Source organism: Dipodomys spectabilis, unplaced genomic scaffold (assembly GCF_019054845.1).
Source record: "Dipodomys spectabilis isolate Male_0828 unplaced genomic scaffold, ASM1905484v1 ptg000227l, whole genome shotgun sequence".
Classification (NCBI taxonomy): domain Eukaryota; kingdom Metazoa; phylum Chordata; class Mammalia; order Rodentia; family Heteromyidae; genus Dipodomys; species Dipodomys spectabilis.
The window spans coordinates 2,092,712-2,115,853 of NW_024870904.1; the positions used below are offsets into that span (position 1 = coordinate 2,092,712).

Below are 23,142 nucleotides of genomic sequence, written 5' to 3' on the forward strand. Positions count from 1 at the left end.
AAGGGGAAGATGTTGCTAGCTTCCCTTGCCTTATGCAAAAATTGTTGCTACTTCCCAGAGCACCAGATTCATGTGGTACTCTTTCCTACACCACTGTTAATCACTTTGGGTTCTTGCAAGATTTAAACTAATTTCCAGGAATTGTGATGCGCTGGATTGAGATATAATCCAGTGCATAGTTAACAGAGGGTACATAAGGCTGTGGTTTGGGATGGTGGGGTAATTGTTATGACTGAAAGTATCTATTCATGTAGTAATCCCTAATCCTCTTCTTGCTAATTTATTCAGCCTGTTACCACTATGATTTTTAGTATGTAATCATGCAAACTCATGTTAAATATCCCATCTAAGGATTTGCTAATGCTAGCTCTTATCGGTTGGTTTTGCCTGGTAGTACAGAAAGAATTGGCCAGGGACATTTGGCCTTAAAAGAAAAATCACAGAAGAAAACGTGAGGTAATATGTCTTGATCAAGTTTGTTTGCATTGTAGGTGATGCTTATCTTCAGATGTGTCACTCCTATATGCAGTATTTTATGTTGTATCTTTAGGATGGTCAAGGTTCTTCCCAATACTGTTTAGGGAAATGAACATTAGGGACTTCTCAAACCTGGGTTTACCTCATCTTTACTCATGTCCCTTTGGCCAAAGCATGTTAAATGGAAATTGCAAGTCATTGCATATGTGTGCGATGGGTACAGTGAAGTGTGCCATTTGACAACCATTGTTGAAATATTATAACACAGGAAATATGCTCTGTATACATTTTTTTTCTCTACCTTTGGGTGAAAACTACTGAGATACATCATGCATGCTTTCCCTGGTGTTTAAGTATGTAAATGAACGAGGTAGAACACAAATTCCAATGGATTCATAGGATACCTTTGCATTAAAAAAAGCAATTCCTACATCCCGAAGTATATTCAGTAATAAATACTTTTAGTGGAAATTTGATAGGTTTTTGCTTGCAATAATTCAATAATATTTGTGGGAACATTCATTTTTTTGAATTTAATGTGTACATAAACATAGAAATTAGTTAGTTTAATAATATCCATCTACCGGGAATGGACTGGATTTGTATTTATTGTAGACTTTAATCCTGTGCCTGAGACATTAAAGATTCTTCTCTTATAAGAAGTCTTTGCCGTTTTCCAGCCCATGTATTATGTTGCAAGAGGAAATTCTGGGCCGAAAGTCTCACAGATTCATTTCTGAATACGTCATTTTTCTTGTATCCCAGCCATGCTTCCAGAATCTTCTGCTCATTGTCAGCAGCAAGACAGAATGAATGGATCTCTGATGAGTTGTTTTTTTTATTTCTCATTTGGTTTTATTCCATTATATGAACCTAAAGATCTTCAAGAATTTAAAACAATTCCAACCACACAGATTCAGCCTCAGGAACATATTCATATGGCTTATAGATGATCAGATTAAGATTGCTTGTAGGTTTAACAGATTAAATGGTTGTATTCTTTCTAAGTTGAATGCAGATTGGCTTCAGAATGTCTAGGTTTCATCTTCTCATAAAATGTTCCTACCTGTTATGTGATGTAATGACACCAAGCAGGTTACTTCTCATGGAAGGTGAAGGATAGATTGCCACCAGATCACTTCCTCATGAGTAATATTAAACTATCTCAATGAAATTTTCTTGGAATTGCTGAAATAGTGTGGTCATACATACCTTCATGTGTTCTTAAGGAATGATTAACCTAAATGTACTTACATTACTCTGCATATATAGTTCTTGGACTGTTTCATGGTCTTGGTCTTACTTGAAACTTCGCCTGTATTTGTTGCTAAGCTTTATGGTCTTTCTACAAATTCCTGTTTGTTTTCTAAAGTATTCTCACAGGATTTCTTTCCTCTATTTTCTCTCTCTATTTTTGATTTTCTACTCACTAGTGTTGGTTATTTTTCTCTTTCTCTCTCTTTGTATCTATCTGTCTATCATTTTTTTCTTACTTTGCTCATTCCCTCTTTCCTCCATATGTGTCTCAGTTGTTTCTTTTCTTCAAATGATCTATCTGGGAACTATTTTTTCTTAGTGATCAGTTTTACTTTGCTGACATGGCTCTTAGGTTTGACATTTTTCTTACCCATTGTAGAGGAAAATTGTGTCCTAGAGAGTTCTACAGGATTCCAGAAACAAAATTAGAAAATCACAAAAACATAAACAGATAGACTTAGGGAAAACCAGGGTTCGGAAGGCTCTCTGGCACTTGGTCCCTTGGTGCCAGCAAGCAAGCATAGTTCCTTGAGTGCACACAGGGAAGATTAGCATTAATAACATGCAAAAATGAAGTATCTATATTAGTAGTACAATCAGAGCCACAACAGGTTGTGAGGAAAACATGTTTCCTAATCTCCTGAGACAGAAGACTGGCTCCCAGATAAAATGCAGACATGAAGTTCACCTTACCTAGCCTTGAAGGTGAACAGCAGCTCAGTTTCAGATGCTATCTTTCTATCTTTCCAACAGTAAGGAAAAGGCCTGCCCTCCAGTCTCTTAACCCTCTCCAGAATTCTCTTTTAACCCTTCTGTGGCCAGCTCTCAGTGTTCTCATTGGGGTCAGGCTGGAATTCCAACCTCTCAAACCTTTTCCCCCTTCAGCTCAACTTCAGAGTTCCCCACAGAAAAGTATTTCCTTCTCCCAACTTATAAACTACAAGACAATCCTGATTCTGTTGTCTTTGGTCTAACTGCATTTGATGTGGTATTTGTTTTGTCTTTCCTTCCCACTACTTTTGAATATTTAAATTCACTGCCAGTATATGATAGGAACTGCTTTTGATAAAAAAAAAAAAAATACAGTGACAAGGTGTTCTTTATTAGAAATATCACTTGTTGCAAAATCTCACGGATTTCTCAGGAAATGATTTGGATCTCTGAGGAATTTTGCAATTAACTAACACAAGTGGAAATATATCCTTAGGGATCTACTGGAGAAATGACTCAGAAATTTGTGACACATTGGAGCATTTGTTCATATTCATCATTTTTGTCATATTGAGTATTCCTTGAGCTTGTATACATTTTCCTCCACCTTCCATGAAGTCTATTAAAATGAAAATATTGTAAAGAATATTTTATTCCCCTCCCACATATATTTTGTATTGTAGAATGTAGGCAAAGTTTACAAAACTTCATGGTAGCAGTTCTTTTTTACTTAGGATGGAAATATCAGGATATCTGTGACCACTTTTCAATATTTAGTATTTAAACCAAACATGGTTAACCTAGGGTATTTTTATGTGTGAACTCAATTAAATCTTATATGGGCAAAATAAATCATTAGCTACTTTCTGGAGTACTGTTAGTATTTTTTAATATTCATGTGGACACTGCTTCTCATAGGTCTAGTAATATTCTATGTTCTGTATTCCATGTCATATCCTGAATGTGTTCTACTTGCTTATGAGAGTACCTGTTAATAGAAAGTCAAAATAGGATTTAGGGTGAAGCAGTATATGTAAATGCAGAAAAAATATTTGTTTAATTCATTGTTACCATTATATGTACTAAATTTTTATCAAAAAATGATAATATAATTTTTCAGACACCTCCTTAGACCTATTGTTGTCATGCCAGATTATTGTCTCCTTAGAGTTTTTATCTTGTCTCTATTGCTAGCAGCAGAAATGTGTTTGCATGCATTAGGGAAACTGTAATTTTTATTGGTCTTGGGGCTTGAATTCTGGGCCTGGTTCTTGTCCCTCAGCTCTTCAGGTCAAAGTGAGTGCTCTACCACTTGAGTCACAGTGCTACTTTCAGTTTTCTGGTGGTTTATTGGAGATAAGTGTCTCATGGACTTTCCTGCCTGGGCTGGCCTTGAACCTAGATCCTCAGACCTCAGCCTCCTCAATAGCTAGGAGGATAAGCCACCAGTGCCCTGCCAATCTGTGTGTTTTAATGACCAGGTTTATATATTGTCCAATATTTCTAATTTGCTATTTAATTTTCCCAGTGAATAGATAACACAGCAAGCTGCAAACATTTAATGTAAGACAAAAGCATACCTGCAGCATAATGAAATTCCTGATTGGAATTCTCATGACCCAGGTCTAATTTCTTGATGGAAATGTGCCATTACAGAAGCTGATGTCATTTGATGATGTGGCTGTGTACTTCACATGAAAGGAGTGGCAGGATCTGGATCCTGGTCAGCGGACCCTTCACAGAGATGTAATGCTGGAGACCTATAGCAACCTAATGTCCTTGGGTGAGCAAAGGTCACTTTTTCTTGGAAGATCAAGTGCTTTTATTTTAGTAGACATTTGACTGTTTATGTTATCTAGGTATAAGATTCCAGTCCATTCCCAGCTAAAAAACTGCTAGTATAAAAGCCAGCCAAATTCAGGTCTGGGAGTTTGGTGTTGTTTGCCTTTGCACTACTGCATGAACCACAACTCCATTTTGGCTTTTGTTTTGGGGTATATTCTGGGTTTCCATGCCCAGGTTGGTTTCAAGCCTGCCACTTCAGATCTCATCTCGTCAATGAAGGATTAAAGTTGTAAGCCTTTGAACCATAACATTTTCTAAAAACAAACAAACAAACAAAAAAACTAAAAAAGATTCCAGTCCATGGGAAGTGTCATTTCTTTGTAAGGGAAACTTCAACTTCATTATATGTAACTCAAGAGCTAATTTTATTTTCAGTCTTTAAGATTTCTAATCAATTTTGGACAAAAGTTCTAAACTATGATCCAATAATAGGAGACTGACTTCTCAGACTTGGGATAATTATTATAGGTGGATCTACAGTCTAGATAAAATATACATTACTACTGACAGTATGATCTGGAAATCAGTAGGTGAAAGTGTGTATTTGTAAGCCAAACTTGACACAGAGTTTAGTGCATCAAGATTGGAATTCTAGATACTCTGGAGGCTGAAATCTGAAGATTTTGGTTTGAAGCCAGCAACTGTGGAAAAGTGACCATGAAACTCTTATCTCCAATTAACCATTCAAAAACTAGAATCATAGGCAAGACTCAAACTAGGAGAATGCTAGCTTTGAGCAAAAGAGCTGAGTTCAAGCCACACAATGGACACAATAAACTCAAAGCTGGGGGAAATTCCACCATGGAGTTATTAAGAATAGAGAAACCATGGGCTGGGAAGATGGCTCAGGGGTAGACCAATTCCCTTGCATGCTTGAGGCCCTGTGTTCGATATCTCAGCACCACATAAGCAGGGAAATAAAGCTAGAATTGGTGTTGTGGCTCAAGTGATAGAGTGCTAGACTTGTGCTTAAGAGCTGAGAGACAGCTCCCAGGCCCAGAGTTCACGCCCCACAACTCGACGGCCCCCCACAAGAACAATTGAGAAACCAGATTTAGGAGCAACCTTGTGAACAGGATGTCTGCAACCTTCCATTAATGATGACCCAGCAAGAGCAATTGTTCTCCACTATTTCTTATTCACAGGGCACTGTGTTCCTAAACCTGAATTGATTGTGAAGCTGGAGCAAGGTGCAGAACCATGGATAAGAGAAACCTCAGACAAGAATTTTACAGGTTGGTTAAAGCATCTTGAATGGTGATGATGGATCCAGAGCCCAGTGGGTCTGTTTATATTGAGCAGTACGGAGCAATAGTATTCCTAGTGCCCCTGAGTCATGTGTGGCAGAGAACTAGGTGATCCTTTGTCTCAAGGAATTGTCAATCCAGAATTCATGTGGAGACACACTGAATTTGGTGTGCCAGTGTAGGCAGTGTTAGCAATTCCCTTTTTCTGTAGAGAAGTCATTCATAAAGAGAAAAAGAGAATAAGAAATGTAGAAAGGAGATCTCATTTTCTTTTAAACTAGTATTATGCAGGTAAGAGGAAAATAGGAGTATGCTAGGGCTGCTATCCTCTGATGGGGACAATTTCTTATCAGTGGTGCTGGGTATAGAGGGCGATTCAGAATGGAAGCATGAAGAGTATGGAGATGAGTAATTTCAGGAAATATTTCCTGGGAAAACATATAATAATCTGAAATACAGAAAAACATTATTTTCCATTGTAAAATGTCAGTACTGCTTTCTTAATTACTACATTGAAGAGAAAAGTATATATTCTGCATAAAGCAATGCTTTGATATTTGAAAATCTAGTAACAAAATGGCAGGAAATATCATTAGCATAAGGAATTTGTGGGTCTCATTTATGTTTTTGTCTATTTTTCTATTATTCATTTTAGATGTCCCAGTAATGGAAGATGTGATTAGCACCTGTCAGGAAAGTCACAATAAATATCTTTCTGAAGTAGCAGTCATGAAGAGTAACCCAGGGGAGGAAAAAGTGACACTTATAAAAAGTTTTCATTTGAGCTCCATACAGAAGTCAGAACTGATTAAAAATAATGGGAACTCCTTAGGGATGAGGATAGAAAAGGTCACTGGGTGTCAGAAAATGGGTGTTTTCAGTGAACCTGGTAAGATGTGTAATGCCTATAGTCCTCATGTGTCTTCTGTAGTTGAAGAATATAAACAATGTGAAAAGTCTTTCACTGAGAAGACACACACTGTTGTCCCTCAGAGAACACACACAAGAGAGAAACCTCATGAATGTAACGTGTGTCGAAAGTCTTTCACCAAGAAATCAAAGCTTACTGTCCACCAGAGAACACACACAAAAGAGAAACCTTTTCAATGCAACATTTGTGGAAAATCTTTCACCTGCAAGGCATATCTTACTAGACACCAGAGAACACACACTGGAAAGAAAATTTATGAACGTAACTTATGTGGAAAGTCCTTCTCCTGGAAGTCAACTCTCACTGTCCATCAGATAACACACACAGGAAAGAAACTTTTTGAATGTAACGTGTGTGGAAAGTATTTCATCCAGAAATCAAAGCTTACTGTTCACCTGAGAACACACACAAAAGAGAAACCTTTTGAATGTAACATTTGTGGAATGTCTTTCTCCTGCAAGGCATATCTTACTAGCCACCAGAGAACACACAAAGGAGATAAACCATATGAATGTAACATGTGTGGAAAGTCTTTCGCCAGGATGGCATACCTCACTGTCCACCAGAGAACACATACTAGAGAGAAACCTTATGAATGTAACATGTGTGGAAAGTCTTTCACCAAGAAATCAAAGCTTACTGTCCACCACAGAACACACACAGGAGAGAGACCTTATGAATGTAACCTGTGTGGAAAGTGTTTCACCCAGAAATCAAATCTTACTGTCCACCAGAGAACACACACAAAATAGAAACCTTTTGAATGTAATATTTGCGGAAAGTTTTTCACCCACAAGGAATATCTTTCTACCCACCAGAGAACACACACAGGAGAGAAAATTTATGAATGTAACTTGTGTGGAAAGTCCTTTACCTGGAAGTCAACCCTCACTGTCCATCAGATAACACACACAGGAAAGAAACCTTATGAATGTAATGTGTGTGGAAAGTCTTTCACCAAGAAATCAAAGCTCACTGTTCACCATAGAACACACACAAAAGAGAAACCTTTTCAATGCAACATTTGTGGAAAATCTTTCACCTGCAAGGCATATCTTACTAGACACCAGAGAACACACACTGGAAAGAAAATTTATGAATGTAACTTATGTGGAAAGTCCTTCTCCTGGAAGTCAACTCTCACTGTCCATCAGATAACACACACAGGAAAGAAACCTTTTGAATGTAATGTGTGTGGAAAGTATTTCATCCAGAAATCAAAGCTTACTGTTCACCTGAGAACACACACAAAAGAGAAACCTTTTGAATGTAACATTTGTGAAATGTCTTTCTCCTGCAAGGCATATCTTACTAGCCACCAGAGAACACACAAAGGAGATAAACCATATGAATGTAACATGTGTGGAAAGTCTTTCGCCAGGATGGCATACCTTACTCTCCACCAGAGAACACATACTAGAGAGAAACCTTATTAATGTAACATGTGTGGAAAGTCTTTCACCAAGAAATCAAAGCTTACTGTCCACCACAGAACTCACACAGGAGAGAGACCTTATGAATGTAACCTGTGTGGAAAGTATTTCACCCAGAAATCAAAGCTTACTGTCCCCCGGAGAACACACACAAAAGAGAAACCTTTTGAATGTAAAATTTGTGGAAAGTTTTTCACCCACAAGGAATATCTTACTACCCACCAGAGAACACACACAGGAGAGAAAATTTATGAATGTAACTTGTGTGGAAAGTCCTTTACCTGGAAGTCAACCTTCACTGTCCATCAGATAACACACAAAGGAAAGAAACCTTATGAATGTAACGTGTGTGGAAAGTCTTTCACCAAGAAATCAAAGCTTACTGTTCACCTGAGAACACACACAAAAGAGAAAGCTTTTGAATGTAACATTTGTGGAATATCCTTCTCTTGCAAGGCATATCTTACTAGCCACCAGAGAATACACACAGGAGAGAAACTTCATGAATGTAATGTGTGTGGAAAGTCTTTCACCCAAAAGGGTAACCTTACTGCCCATCACAGAACACACACAGGAGAGGGACCTTATGAATGTAACCTGTGTGGAAAGTGTTTCATCCAGAAATCAAAGCTTACTTGCCACCAGAGAACACATACAGAGGAGAGAAACCTTATGAATGTACCACGTATGGAAAGTCTTTCACCAAGAAGTCATACCTTACTTGCCACCAGACAACACACACAAGAGAGAAACCTTATTAATGTTAACATGTGTGGAAAGGCTTTCACCTGGAAGTAAAACTTCACTGTCCATCAGAAAACACACATGAAAGAAACCTTATGAATGTCATATGTGTGGAAAGATTTTCAGCTAGAAGCTACACCTTACTGTCCACCAGAGAGCACACACAGGAGAGAAATTTTATGAATGTAACCTATGTGGAAATTCTTTCACCCAGAACATACACCTTTCTGTCCATCAGAATAAAACCCACCAGAGAGAAATGTTATGTATGTAGTAGGCATGGAAATTCTTTCATCTGGAAGGCAAACCTTAACATCCATCACAGAACACAAGGAGAGAAACCTTATTAATGCAACCAGTGTAGAAAGACCGGGAGTTCACAGCTTAACACACATAAGTTGATTCACACAAATGAAATAACTTAGGATTGTACCAAATGGGGAAAGTCTTTGATCTGTAAGAAAATTGAAATTGCAATACAGAACCAATACAACATAGAGACCTTATGATACAGCTGATGTGGAGTCCTCCAACTACAAGACACAGCTCAGAGTATATCACAGAACACCCAAAACACGCAGAAACACAGACACATACTCTCACACACAAAGAGGAGAGAAATCATATGTAGGAAAATATGGAAAGGTTTTCAAGAAAAAGTCCTAACTCAGTTTCCATCAGAGAACAGACACAGATGAGAAAATACAAATATATCAAATGTGGATAGTCCTTTACTAAGTATTCATAGATCCAAGTTCATATAACACACAGCAGAGAAATCTCAAAAATATTACAAATGTGGAAGGTCTTTGACCTGAAAGGAATATCTCAGTGTTTATGAGAGAACTGACTCACATAGGAGAAAAGAAAGTAGTGCATACAACATATGTGAAATGACTATCAATCAGAACTGAGTCCTCATCATATGTGAGATCATACACAGGAGAGAAATTATGAGTATAGAAAACATTTTGCCAGAAGTCTTATCTGTACAGGTATCAGAGACCTGGACACATGACAGAATTTCTGTAAATATAAACATGAGAGGAAGTCTTTCAACCAGAAGCCAACCTTCAGCAATTATTAAAATATTCACCCAGGAAAGAAACCCAATGTAGGAAAATCTTTGTCAGAAAACCTCTGTAAATTATACAGAGAAATTCTTCATGACAGAGGTAAGTTAGGGGTGATGGGAAACCATTCTTCACTCTTCAGCTCTCTTTGAGCCAACATTTGTCATTATGTTGAGTGGGGATGGTGTCCTTCCATATAATCCAAAGCATGTAGAAACAACCAGTCTCGACAAATAATTAAGAAATTGAAATAATTCACTTGTGTCTTTTATACTAAAGAATGGTGTGTCAAGTTAATTTGATAAACTCTTGTTAGAAATATGAGTTCTAGCCCTTTGGGACTGGATTCAGATTATCTCCAACATGCTTATGGGAACAATAGATGAGTAAATACTGTTATGAACATGAGAACAACCATATTTCTACTGCTCCCTTAAATCTCCCTCTGTATGTGTGATCCATGCGTTATAGTACAATTTTTTTTTTGTCGGTAGTGGGGCTTGAACTCTGGGCCTGGGCGCTGTCCCTCAGCTCTTCAGCTCAAGGCGAGCGCTCTACCACTTGAGCTACAGTGCCACTTCTGATTTTCTGGTGGTTCATTGGAGATAGGAGTCTCATGGTCTCTCCTGCCCGGGCTGGCTTTGAACCGCGATCCTCAGATCTCAGCCTCCTGAGTAGCTAGGATTACAGGCGTGAGCCACCAGCGCCCGGCTCAGTTCAGTTTTTGAATGGAAGATCTAAAGGAAGATATTAGTCCTTATTGCAGTACATAAATAGTAGTAATGTCTTTCTCAGAGGGGTAACAATGCTCAAAAGGAAATGTATTCATGACCTAACTCATAGAGGTATAACCAATCTGTACAGTATGTTTACAATAAAATATATATTTAAAAATATGATAGAGTAATAAAGACTAGAATCTGCATTGTACCTTGGGGGAGAACCCCAAAGTCTCTTCAGTGCTTGCTCTTTTCTTTAATTAATCATTGGTGATGAGCAACTTGTGATTGATTCACTCTTAGCCTATTTAGTTGTTCTGCTGAGCAAGCTATTACAAAACACCAGTTTGGATGATGTGTCGCACCTGTGTTATCTCATAGAGGGCCAAAGTGGATAGGATATTAGGGGAAATAATTGAGCACACAAAGATATTGATCAACCTCTCACAACAATTGAAGTTAACAAAAAAATAAAACCATCTGCCACTTGAGTTACAGCATCACTTCTAGGCCCTGAGAGGAAGGAAGGAAAGAAGGAAGGAGGGCAGGCAGGAAGGAGTGATGTGAGAGAGGGAAAGAGGAAGGGAAGGAATGAGGAAGAAGGAAGAAATAAACTATTCAAAAGAAGAATGTTTAATTTTTGGTGAATGTGAGAATTATTGTTTCAGAGGTGGGGCTCAAGAAAAATGGCTTTTACAAAAGTTAATTCTTGAACTGTTTACAAAACTATAAGGAGCCTGTAACATTTTATAAATTGACTTAATATTTCAAGAAAATTAAGTAAGGAGGTCAGGTGTGGCTGGTGCCCTATTGGCCACATGGTGGATGGTGGGGTCTGGCATCTTGTCTTCATGCAGGGGCAAGGATTACCTCCTTCATCACTTGTCACACAACTGATAGGTGTGGCTGGTTCCCTGGAAGCAGGGGTGAGAATTTGGTTGATATGTTACTCAATCTCTTAGTCCAGTGACTGGGACTGGGATTTCCTGTAGACCTCCCTCCTGCTTAGGCCCTATTTAGGCTGGACCAGCAGTGGCACTAGATGCTATGGTACATGTCTCTGTGATCATGTCCTGTGTCCTGTCTCCTGGCTTGTCTCTGGTCATCATAGTGTGCCAATTCAGCACTCTTTTCCTGCTGATTGGTTTCTTGGTGTTGTTTTAATTCTTTTTTTTTTTCCTTTCTGTCCTGTTAGCAAGCTGTCTATTTGTGGACTGCAATTCATTGTTACAACAGGCTGCTTGCAGACTGCTAGCTGTGTAATAAACACTGCAGTATTCCATCTTCCATAATGTGGCTTCCAACAAATGTACTGTCTTCTTTTACAGAAACACAAAGGTTGACCTAAATTTAGAATTTCTAGAGCCAAGATAGATACCACTGTATAGTTATGTAATTAAAGATATCCCGGAGGCATTCAGAAAAAATAATGTCTGTTACATCAGAAAGTGCTTAATTAGTAAACCAAGACCAAGACTCCAGATCCTATAGAATCCAGTCATTCTACATATGTCCACAGCTGATTTGTTACATGAAGGGCTCTATTTTCACACTTTCATGAAGAAATGTTTTTGTGCCAATATGAAGTCTTCAACTCAGGAACTGAGTTGAAGCCAACGAGAGCTCCTAGGAATCTAAAAAGCTAGGAATCAAAGCATGAGCCCTGTGGGCTGTTCTGAAGAAATCTCTCTCTGCGAATAAGAGGTTTCATTTAGTGCTTCACCTCAGGCTTCCTGTGCCTTCAACAATTTTAATTGTTCAAAGAGAATCCTTAAATCCTGGCAGGATTCCATTTACAAGATAAGGACAGTAGACTTCACATTGCCAGATTTAGCTAGGTTGCTAGCTTACCCCCTCCCCTCACACTGTTCACCCATCTGCTTATCTACTGAGGCCTAGTAAAGAAGAAAAAAATAGGGGGATTAGGAGGCCCTTGGCCTTTCTACTTGTACCATACACACACACATACACAAACACCAGCTATTTGGATATAGTTCATTCTCCCATTTTTACAAACTGGATGCTCTCCGATAAAGGATGGTTCATGGACTGGAGTCCCTTCTACCTAGGCCTGTCATATAGCTGTAATTAAAACTCATGAACCAACATACCACATTCATTCAAAGTAGCCCTGATGATAACATTTTATTTTTGATTTTATCACTTTTGTTATTATTATTTGGCCAATATTTTTGCTTGAGGTCAACATTTAAGGGACTTGCTGCTCACTGAATTGGTAAAATACCCTTTCCTTCTTTTAGTTTAAAATCAGCAATTAAAAATGAGCAATTACAGTCCCTCGTGTGGAATCTTAGCTACTCAGGAAGCTGAAATTACAAAGGTAGTATTTGTAGGCCATCCCATGCAAAAGCTTCATGAAAATGGTATCTTAGCCAAGAAAAGGATGGATCTGGTCATATGTGCCTATCTTGTTTGCTACTTGTGATATGTAATTATTACAATTAGTGTGTTGAAAGGCCCAGACAAAGAAACAAGGCCCTAAGGTGCAAAATGAGTGATACAAAAGGGCATCTGGTATAGAAGGTAAAGGAAGCCTCACAAATTTTTGCCTCTGAATTCAACCTGAGGACCACTAATATGATCTGTGAAAACAATGCATTCTTCCAAATATTTAGTGGAAGAATTTGGATGTGGTTTACAGAATGATAGGTAAACAGTCCTTTACTGAGATTGCAAAAGGACCTTTGCATATGTCTATATGATGTTATGAATTTTATATCCTATTCTGTGGAAACCATGAGTCCTGCTTGGATCAAGTAGTTAAGATCTCCTGATCTAACGGGGCACTGGTGCTTCACATCAGAATTCTTAGTTGCTCAAGAGTATGAGGTTTAAAATCACAATTGAAAGGCCAACTAGGTAGTAAAGGCTGTGAGACTGTTATTGCCAATTATCATGAAATTTCCCACAAGTAGTGCTGTGAATCATGTTGATAGGTTGTAATCACATTTGTTCTTTTATTATAAAATCTGAGGGACAGTACCCAGACCCTGAGTAGAAAAACTCCAAGGCCAGGGAAGATATTTTGTAAAAATGGGTTCTTTGGCCTTCATGCAGGAAAGTTTCCAATCCTATAGAAACCTAAAATACTCTATAGGATATAGTCATTGTCCCTCAATTGAAGTTGATATTGAAATGTATTATAAGCGTGGGTAATGATAAATTGTCACAAATAATTTGATACCTTTTGTCATGTGAATGCACATGCACATACCTTTATGTTTCTGACTAGTTCATAGTTCCTTGCAGAGATTCAAATTACTATGTAGGACAATGTGGTCCACATCTGTAAGGTGTGGAATTAGACATTCTAAGAGAGATCTCAACATCTAAACTGTGGCCAAATATTTCAGTATACTTGAAACAGGATCATAAGAAAAGGGGTCAAGTAGTGATCATATAAGATCCCAGAATACCAATATATTTGAACGAGAAGACAATGGTGTTCTACTGTGTGCACACAAATGTAAGAGAAATACTCTTTTCAGTCTGTTCTGTCCAGATGTGCAGAAGCACTTTTGCTGTTCTTCCCTTATGGACTGCAATTTATTTCAAGGCCACTCCCAGGAGTGAATGACAGGATATTTAGTTTCAGCTCATTCTAAAAGCTCCTATGTCCTGAGAAGAGAAGTGGTGAACCATGACTTGGCTACATATCCACCCTAGACCTAATCACTAAGAGTGGGTTAAGTTATATAATTTTTCAGAATGTCAACGGTCCTACCACAAGGTTCATCCTGTAGCAATATCCAAAGTTAGGCTTTAGAAAATTCTGCCTTTGTTCAAAGATTTCAACTCTAAATTAGATTATTTTCAATAGCCATTCATTGAATGTTACTGGATAAAGTATACAAACATAGTCATATCTATGTTACAGAACATTGTGATATCATCAGCAGGGGCAGTTCATACGAGCCAAAGTCATGACCCTGAAGAGTCTGCTCTCCAGAGATCTAAGTATTTAACCAAAACCCTCCAGTTCCCAAGCAATCGTGACCCCAATGAGAGAGCAGGATGTTAGGTGAATCCTTGTTTCTTCTTGAGGTTAACCTGGAATGATGCACTTCAGAATGACTGGAAAGGACAGAAGCTGGGATACTGAACACAGTGGGTACTGAACAAGGCTATCATAGGATTTTCATTAGAACCTCAGGGACCACCCAAGGCCTCCTTCTATTACCTTGAGCACTTATATCTTTATTGTTGTCCACCTCTAGGCCATTTTTCCTCCCATAATTAGCATAGTATTAGGTGTACATTTTTCTTGCTCCTAACCTCTCTTTTCTGTTTCCTCAATGAATTGTGAAGATCTTTTAAATATTTTTTTGTTCAGGTTTCTTGATCAGAAACATCCTTGTATGAAGTCCCTGTTATAGAGTTGTCAGTACTTTGAGAAGTACTAACAGCTAACCATCTTTTTTTCACTTGTCAATGGGGTCTGAGCAAAACCAAGCCAAATCTTTATATGTGCATTCTAACTTAAATGTTTGTTACCAAAAGTTTGATGTGGAGACTTCACCAGGTGTGTTGGAAATTGGCTGGGCTCATAGTCTAAGCCAGATCTCAAACTGGAAGGTACAGGAAAGAAAAGATTGATGAGGAGCCAGCCGAGGAGAGGAGTGCAGTGCCAAAGTCTTCATGCAATATGCAAACCTGGCAAGCCCCTTGGGACAGGAGTAAGGAGCCCAGATCAGGGCCTGTGCTACCCATCAGTACACCACCAGCACCACATGGCAAATCTAGCATGGGACATGGTGTGCCCAGGTTTCAGGAGGGCTGACTGTTGACACAGGGACCTGTTAGCCAAGTTAAGCCAGTGGCCTAATGTAATTGTCTTGTCTAATGTAGATGATACAATGGCTGTGGACAAGAAGAATTGGTAGTAAAACTATTGTCTGATGAACTAGTTAAAATTCTTCAGGATATTTGTGTGTGTGTGTGTGTGTGTGTGTGTGTGTGTGTGTGTGTGTGTGTGTCCTAAGAAGAAAACAAATTGAAAAGTAGTTCAGAGAGAACTAAAATGACAGGAGTGTCAGACTTAAGTCCTCACCAAGATAGATCCATTACAATCACAACCAATAAATGAAAAGGAAAGGGTTCCTTCACTTATTTTTACCTACCTTGACAAAGCCCATTGTGTTCAAAATAATAAGAACAGAAATGTATGTGTTGATGCTTACTGTTGTACAACAGTAGTTTACAAGGGACAGCAGAGGCATAGAGTCTCTTCTGTGTGCGGCCCCTGCACTCACTGGAAAGGAGGACAGCAGTATTGAAAGGGAACGAAAGTTACTTGTAAGTTTGTCTTTCAAATTGCAGAGGAAGCATTGACTAAATGAGCAGACGTTTTGTTTTGCTGGTCCTTAGGCTTGACCTCAGAGGCCAGGTGCTGTCCCTGAGCTGCTTTTGCTAAAGTGTAGCATTCTACCACTTGAGCCACAGCACCACTTCCAGGTTTTTCTGTGCATGTGGAACTGAGGAATAGAACCCACCTCCTCATTCTTGCAATGCAAGCACTGTACCGTTTTGCTACCTTGCCTGTCCTATAAGCCGACTTTTTAGGTTAAAAGAAGAAAGAATAGGTTGGTATGTAGTATCCACCTTCCATGTGCAAGTCCCAAGGTTCAATCCCCTAAAGTGAAAGGAAGAAAGTAGAAAATGGAATGATATGAAGTATACAGATACAAGAACAAAGAAAAATAGAAGAACAAAGGCAATGAGCAAGTATTTAGGTTTTTGTTTGTTCATGATTGTTTCTTTTTCCTTTTAATTGTTAGCTGTATGGTTTAAACTCAGGGAGGGCCTGGCATATTCCCTAGGCTTTTCACTAAAGGCTGGCATGCTACCACTTCCAGCCAGAATGTCACTTCTAGTTTTCTGGCATTTAATTGGTGAGAAGTCACAATGAATTTTCTGCTGATGTGGTGCTGAGGAGTGGAACCCAGTGCCTCATGTATGCAAGGCAAGCACTTTATCATTGAGCCACACTCCCAGTCCTGCCTCCATTCTTAAAATAGTGTGGTTGGGGCTGGCAATATGGCTTTGTGATAAAGTGCTTGCCTACCATGCATCTAGCACTAAGTTTGATATCTCATTACCTAACAAACAACAAAAACTACCTAACACCCCTAGAAGCACTTGTGCTGTAGCTCAAGTGGTAGAGTGGTAGGCTTCAGCATAATGAAATTCAGGAACAGTTCCCACACCATGTGTTCCAGCCCCAGTAATGTCAAACAACAACAACAACAAATGAGCAAATGAAAACAAAAAACCTATTGTCAGGAAGTTTCATTGATAAACACCACACACACACACACTCACACACACACACACACACACACACACACACACACACACACACACACATGTTTTTTAAACCATATTCACCTCCTTTACTCTGTGTGCTCCACCACTGGGCTCCAAATGGTACCTACATTCATAGGAGAACTTATTCTATGTTCCTGTTGTTTTTGCATTCTTAAAAAAATTATTGTGTGGGCTGGGAAGGTGGCTCAGTGGTAGAGAGCTTGCCTTGCATGCCTAAGGCCTTGGGTTCGATTCCTCTGCCCCACATAAGCAAAAAGAAAATAAAAAGTGGGAAATGGCGCTGTGACTCAAGTGGTAGAATGCTAGCCTTGATCTTAAGACCTGTGGGACAGCGCCCAGGCCCAAAGTTCAAGCCTTAAGCCCAGCCCCCCCCAAAAATAAATTATTGTAAAGGTGATATATACACATATACATTTGTACATACATACATACGTATGTCTATACATACATATATATGTACATATACATATGTATATATATACACATATGTGTATATATGCATCTATGTATAAATACATGTGTGTGTGTGTATATATATATATATATATATATATACACATAGATGTATATATGTATGTCAAAGTTACATAAACCAGGTATTGAATTCATTACTTGATTGATTACTCGATTGATTTCATTGATTTCATTACTTATTGAACAATATGCATTTTTGCACAATTCCAACCACTTTTGAAAAGTAGCATTTATTTCCATATAACCCAGTATAATATACGAATATTAACTCTTGATCTTATTGTCTGGGTGCTGTCCCTGACCATTTTATCTTAAGGATCTTTCACTGGAGCCATCTATCAATTTCTACCCCTGGATTTTTAGGTGATTAATTGTAGATAAGAGTCTCATTGACCTTTCTGAAAGTGCTGGATGAAATCTCAATCCTCAGGTCTCAGGTTTACTACCATGAGACACTTGTGTCCAGCACCTTTAAATATTATTATATGCACTATGTTATTTGTGGTATGTTTTTTCTTTTCATCATTCACGTGGCTTGATCTCTGGGCCTGGGCTCTGTCCCTCAGCTCTTCAGCTCAAGGCTATAGCTCTACTACTGGACCCACAGCACCACTTTCAGATTCTTCTGTTTATGTGGTGCTGAGCAACCTAACCCAGGGCCTCATGCATGCAAGGCAAGCACTCTCCACTGAGCCACCTTTCCAGCCCCTACAGTAGCATTTTCAAAGGAATATATTAGGCCTTACATATTTGTTTGTTGCACAGATTCAACAAACCATAGAACCCAAAGACTTGACAAAGTATGGCACCTATAGTAAACATGCAATCTTTGAAAAAACTGGCATTATCCTATGAACAATGCATTGTAACAACTATTTAGTAGGATTTAAGTTGTAATGGGTATCAGAGGTGATTTACAGTGTATAGAAGATTCTCTGGAGATTATATTAGAGGTTTTTTGCATGGTATAGAACGATGTGTGCAGGTTACATGAAAGCAAACTAAGAAATACATGTCAGATGAGACAAACATAATAAATAGCAAAGTAATCACTAAAATGAAACCATGTTAATATTGTAATATAAAAATAGTAAATATATCAGGTACTGTCTGATTTGAACAGAAGAAAACATACTCAAAAAACTCAATAAGCCAAACAGACATACATTAATTATCAAGAAATAAAATTAAATCAATATAAACATACCATATGCAACAATCATTATTGAAAAATACAAGTAGTCATAATATGAAAGGAAAGGAACCTCAGCACAAATTGTGTTACCACAGATACGGAGCATTGATAATAACAAGCAAATTATAAATCTGTATAACAAAAGTTCTATTCTGAAAAGTAAAGTCTACAAAGACATGATTAAAAGGCCAAAGAATGATAATTTCTTTAATCTATCATTATGATTGGAGAAGTAATATTCCTCTTAATGACTGTATAACTAGACAAATGGTCACTAGAAACACACACAGGGATAGCATTATCTTTACTAAATGCTGTTTATAAAGCACTATGCACTTATATTTACCAAGACAGACACACTGACAATAGATCTGAAGACAAATTGTCTAGAAATCAGTATGACAAATAAATCTATGATAAGAATACAAAAAAATCCAACAATATGTTTCTAATAATCTAACAGTAAAATAAACAGAAGGGAACTAGAATGAATATGTACAAATATATGTATGCTATCATTGTGATTTATTAAAGAGAGCTACTTTCTTACTTCATTTGTGAAATAAAAACAATTGCTTTCAATTATGTATGGTGTATTCACATGTATAGCTTCTGGTGGGTGTGGCAGTCATAGAATGTGAGGGAAATAGGGTGATGAAAGTAAAATATACAACTCAAGAGTAGAGATAAGAGGGAGAGATTGGGAGAGAATGAAGGCATGGAAGACACTGTATGAAAGGAAGGGTATTTTTTACCTCACTCATGACATATCTCTCTATACATCACCTCCATAATAAGATTAAATTACATTAATTATAAAACAATACCTCCAGCATAAACGATCTGCTTAGTGAAGAAAATCTACCACAGGTAGAACAGGTCCAGTTGTTAGAAAAACAATACAACACTTAATTTGAAAGATAAACTATTTCAGTTTAGGTTGCAAAATAACTCTACATAAACCAGAAACAATAAACTATTTCATTGTAGTATCCAATTAAGTGTTAATGTTAAATGTTGAAGTAAGAAAAATCAAGGCAAGTACTTCTTGCTCAGACTGTCATTTTAGCCTAGCTAGTAAGGAGGAAACTGAGGTCTGGAAGCCAGCCTGGATAGACAACTCAAACTAAGCAGCTAATGAACAGGTTAGAGGTATGGCTCAAGTGATAGTGCCAACAGTGAGTGAGGAAGTTGACTGACTGTGAGACCTGCAGTTCAAGCTCCAATAGTAGCTCAAGAAAACCATGAGGTATGTTTATTACTGTGTTTCTAAGTTAGAAAGTCTTCATCTCAGATATAAAGGGAAAAGAAGATGAGTGGAGGAGGGCGAGAAGGGAAGCAAAAGGTCAGGAAAAAGAAGGAAGAAGAGAGGACAAGAGAGTAGTGGAGTGGAGGGGAAAAGAGGAAAAGGGAAAAGAAGAGAAGAGAGATGGGGAGAAAAGTTTCATGGCATCAGATTTGACAGTAAGTGGTCTGGGAAGATTGCTCAGTGGTAGAGTGCTTGCTTATCATGCATAAGGACCTGGGTTTAATTCCTCAGCACCACATAAACAAAATGTTGGAAGTGTTCCTTTGGTTCAATCTGTAATGTACTCACCTTGAGCTGAAGAGCTGAGTGACAGCACCCAGGCCTACAGTTCAAGACTCACTGCTGAGAAAAAAAGAAAAGAAAAAAAAATAAAGCAAGATTTGGCAGTAACCCCATAAATAAAACTCCAAAACTACCTCTTGGAAAAAACATAGAAACAAACAAACATTGTGAGTCTCTGGTGGATCACACCTGTAATATTAGGTACTCAAGAGGGTGAGATCTGAAGATCGGGTCTCAAAGTCAGCCTGGGCAGGTATAGCTGTGAAACTCTTACTTCCAGTAAATCACCAGAAAACAAGAAGTGGTGCTGTGGTCAAAGTGGTAGAGTGTTAGTCTTGAATTTAAGAGCTGAGGGACAGTGTTCAGGCCCAGAGTTCAAACCCCATGACCTACAATATATAAATAAATAACTAATAAATAAATACAAATGAAAACCTTGTATATTGAAAAGCACTACCAATAAAGGAAAAAAAGCATGTATGTGAGAAATATTTGCATATATCTCTAAATGGATTGCTAACCAATATGAATTAGAAAATATAAAGAAAATCCTTCAAGTAACCCAGACAACAAAATCTAATTTTACAGTTGGAAAAAGATTGAAGAGATTTTTCTAAAAATGACATACACATGTAGTACATTAAAATATAAAAGTAGTTTAATATCAGTAGTCATGAGAAAAATTCAAATCAAAATTCCAATAAAGTAACATTTGATACATGCTAGTATGGACATAGTTTTAAATAAAAACAACAAAAATACTCCCAAAGTCTAAAAAAAGCTAGGAAAGATGTGAAAAGGATGTGAACCTTGGTGCATTTCTGTCATGTATATAAAAATATCAAAGATGAAGCCAGGTACCCATGGTTCACACCTGTAATCATATCTACTCAGAAGGCTGAGATTTGAGGATCATGGTTCAAAGCCAGCATGGGCAGGAAAATCTGTGAAACTCTTATCTCCAATAAAACCACCAGAAAACCAGAAGTGGTGCTGTGGCTCCAGTGGTAGAGCGCTAGCCTTGAGCTAAAGAGCTGAGGGAGTACGGCTCAGGCCCGGAGTTCAAGCCCCTTGATCGATCTAACAAACAAACAAACAAATAATCTATCAAAGATGGTACGAAGAGTCCTAAAAAGAGCTAAACATAGAATTATATAGGAATATGGTCCAGCATTTCTATGCTTGTGTGCAACAGTAGATAAAGCAGGGAGTACAACAAATGCTTGGAGAATCACTTCTCAAAATCTACTCACAATAAGCAAAAGATTGAAGCATGTAAAACAATAAATGTGTTCAAAGGAGAAAACTTTACTACATTTTATGGCAGGGATGAACTTTAAGTAAAATAAGCTAAATAAAACACATCAATCATAAAGGAACAGCCATGGTATAATTTCCCTTACTGAGCTTCCAAGGATCAACAAACTTGTGGAGCCCAAATGTAGGATGATTCCAGAGACTGGGATAGAGAGGAACAGGAGCTGGCTATTAAATGATCAAATAGCTTCACAGATGGAAGATGAAAAGTGTTGTAGATGGATGGATGGAATGGCTTCACAACAGTGTGGCCCAGTGTTTCATCAATGAACTCTACACATAAGAATGGCTAATGTAGCCACACACAGTCTGAAACACAACTATTCTCCCTGGACTTGGGAAACTAAAGACAGATTATTTGCCAGCCTAGGCTACATAAAAAGATGAAGAGCTTGCTTGGAGGTGGGTGGGGGAGTGTAGTGGAGGATATGGGAGGGCCGGGATGGTAGGGGAAAAACAAAGGAGAAGGCAACAATGCTTAATAAGAAAGGTACTCATTATCTTGCTCATGTAAGTGTAACCCCTCTGTATGGTATTTTCACAATAAATAAACTTATTTAACAAATAAGAGCTTCCTGGACTACATAGCAAGACCTATCATCCAAAGAAACATGGAAAAATCAAATTTTGGATTCTGTGAAGACATATGGATGACACACATATCTATTTTACCTACTAAAATAACAAACAAACTGAAAGTGTTTGAACACATGCTCAAACAGTGTTTAGTTGGAAATACACACTACAAATAGCATTAATAACAAACACACATGGACAAAAATACAAATTATTATAATCTGTGTTGGTTTTGCAGATGATTTCACTGACTATTGCTCAAATGTGTCACATATTCCTGAACCATTTCTTCCACTAGATTCCCAAGGATACATTGCCACACATGCTATTTAGTATTGACGTTCCTGAGATTAAAGTTTACTACTTAGCATATGTATGTCAGAATTTTCCATTAGTGATATTTCCAAAACAAAAACCATAGTTACTGTATGTTTATTTTCACAACCAACGTCTATGTTATAATATCAGTGAATGCAAATATTCAAGCAGAGCAAGAAGAAAAAGGAAAACTGCAGGAACCACATCAAATGAGGTTAAACCAGAGAAAGATAATAGAATCTGGAAACTCAAATTATTTTATGTTTAGCAACAATTTTCCTGTATAATGAGTAAGAAAAATGTCAATTCTAAGAGCCATGTCACCAAAAGAAAACTGATCAGTAAGAGAATCTACTTCCCAGATAAATCATTTGAAGAAAAGAAAAATTAAGAGACAAATGGAGGAAAGAGAAGCAGAATGAATGAAAGAGAAAAAGAGACAGAGAAAAATAGTCAACAAGAGAAGAGAGAAATAAAGCTAGTGAACTCACATGGTGGTGGCTCATGCATGTAATCCTAGCTACTCAGGAGGCTGAGATCTGAGCATAGAGGTTCAAAGCCAGCCAAGGCAGGACCATCTGTGAGACTTGCATCTCCAATTAACCACTAGAAAACTGGAAGTGGCGATGTGGCACCAGGGGTAGAGTACTAGCCTTGAGCTGCAGAGTTTAAGTATAGCGACTAGGCCCAGAGTTCCAGACCTACAACTGAAAAAAAAAAAGAAGAAAGAAGGATGGTAAAGGGAAACAAAGGAGGAGGCAACAATGCATGATAAGAAATGTACTCACTATCTTGCCCATGTAATTGTAACCTCCCTTTATGGTATTTTCACAATAAATAAATGTAATACAAAAGAAAGAAAAAAAGCTAATAAACATGAAAAATA

At 37.9% G+C, this 23,142-nt stretch overlaps 1 protein-coding gene across 1 annotated transcript in view; it reads left to right on the forward strand.

Annotated features, from left to right (window-relative positions):
• The window catches only part of LOC122123305 (zinc finger protein 2-like), a 35,971-nt gene that overhangs the window by 5,115 nt on the left and 7,714 nt on the right, over positions 1 to 23,142 (forward strand). Inside the window, 3 exon segments of the mRNA XM_042697660.1 lie at positions 6,699 to 6,857; positions 6,930 to 7,697; positions 7,770 to 8,552. Of these exon segments, the coding sequence (XP_042553594.1) occupies positions 6,699 to 6,857; positions 6,930 to 7,697; positions 7,770 to 8,552 (1,710 nt within the window).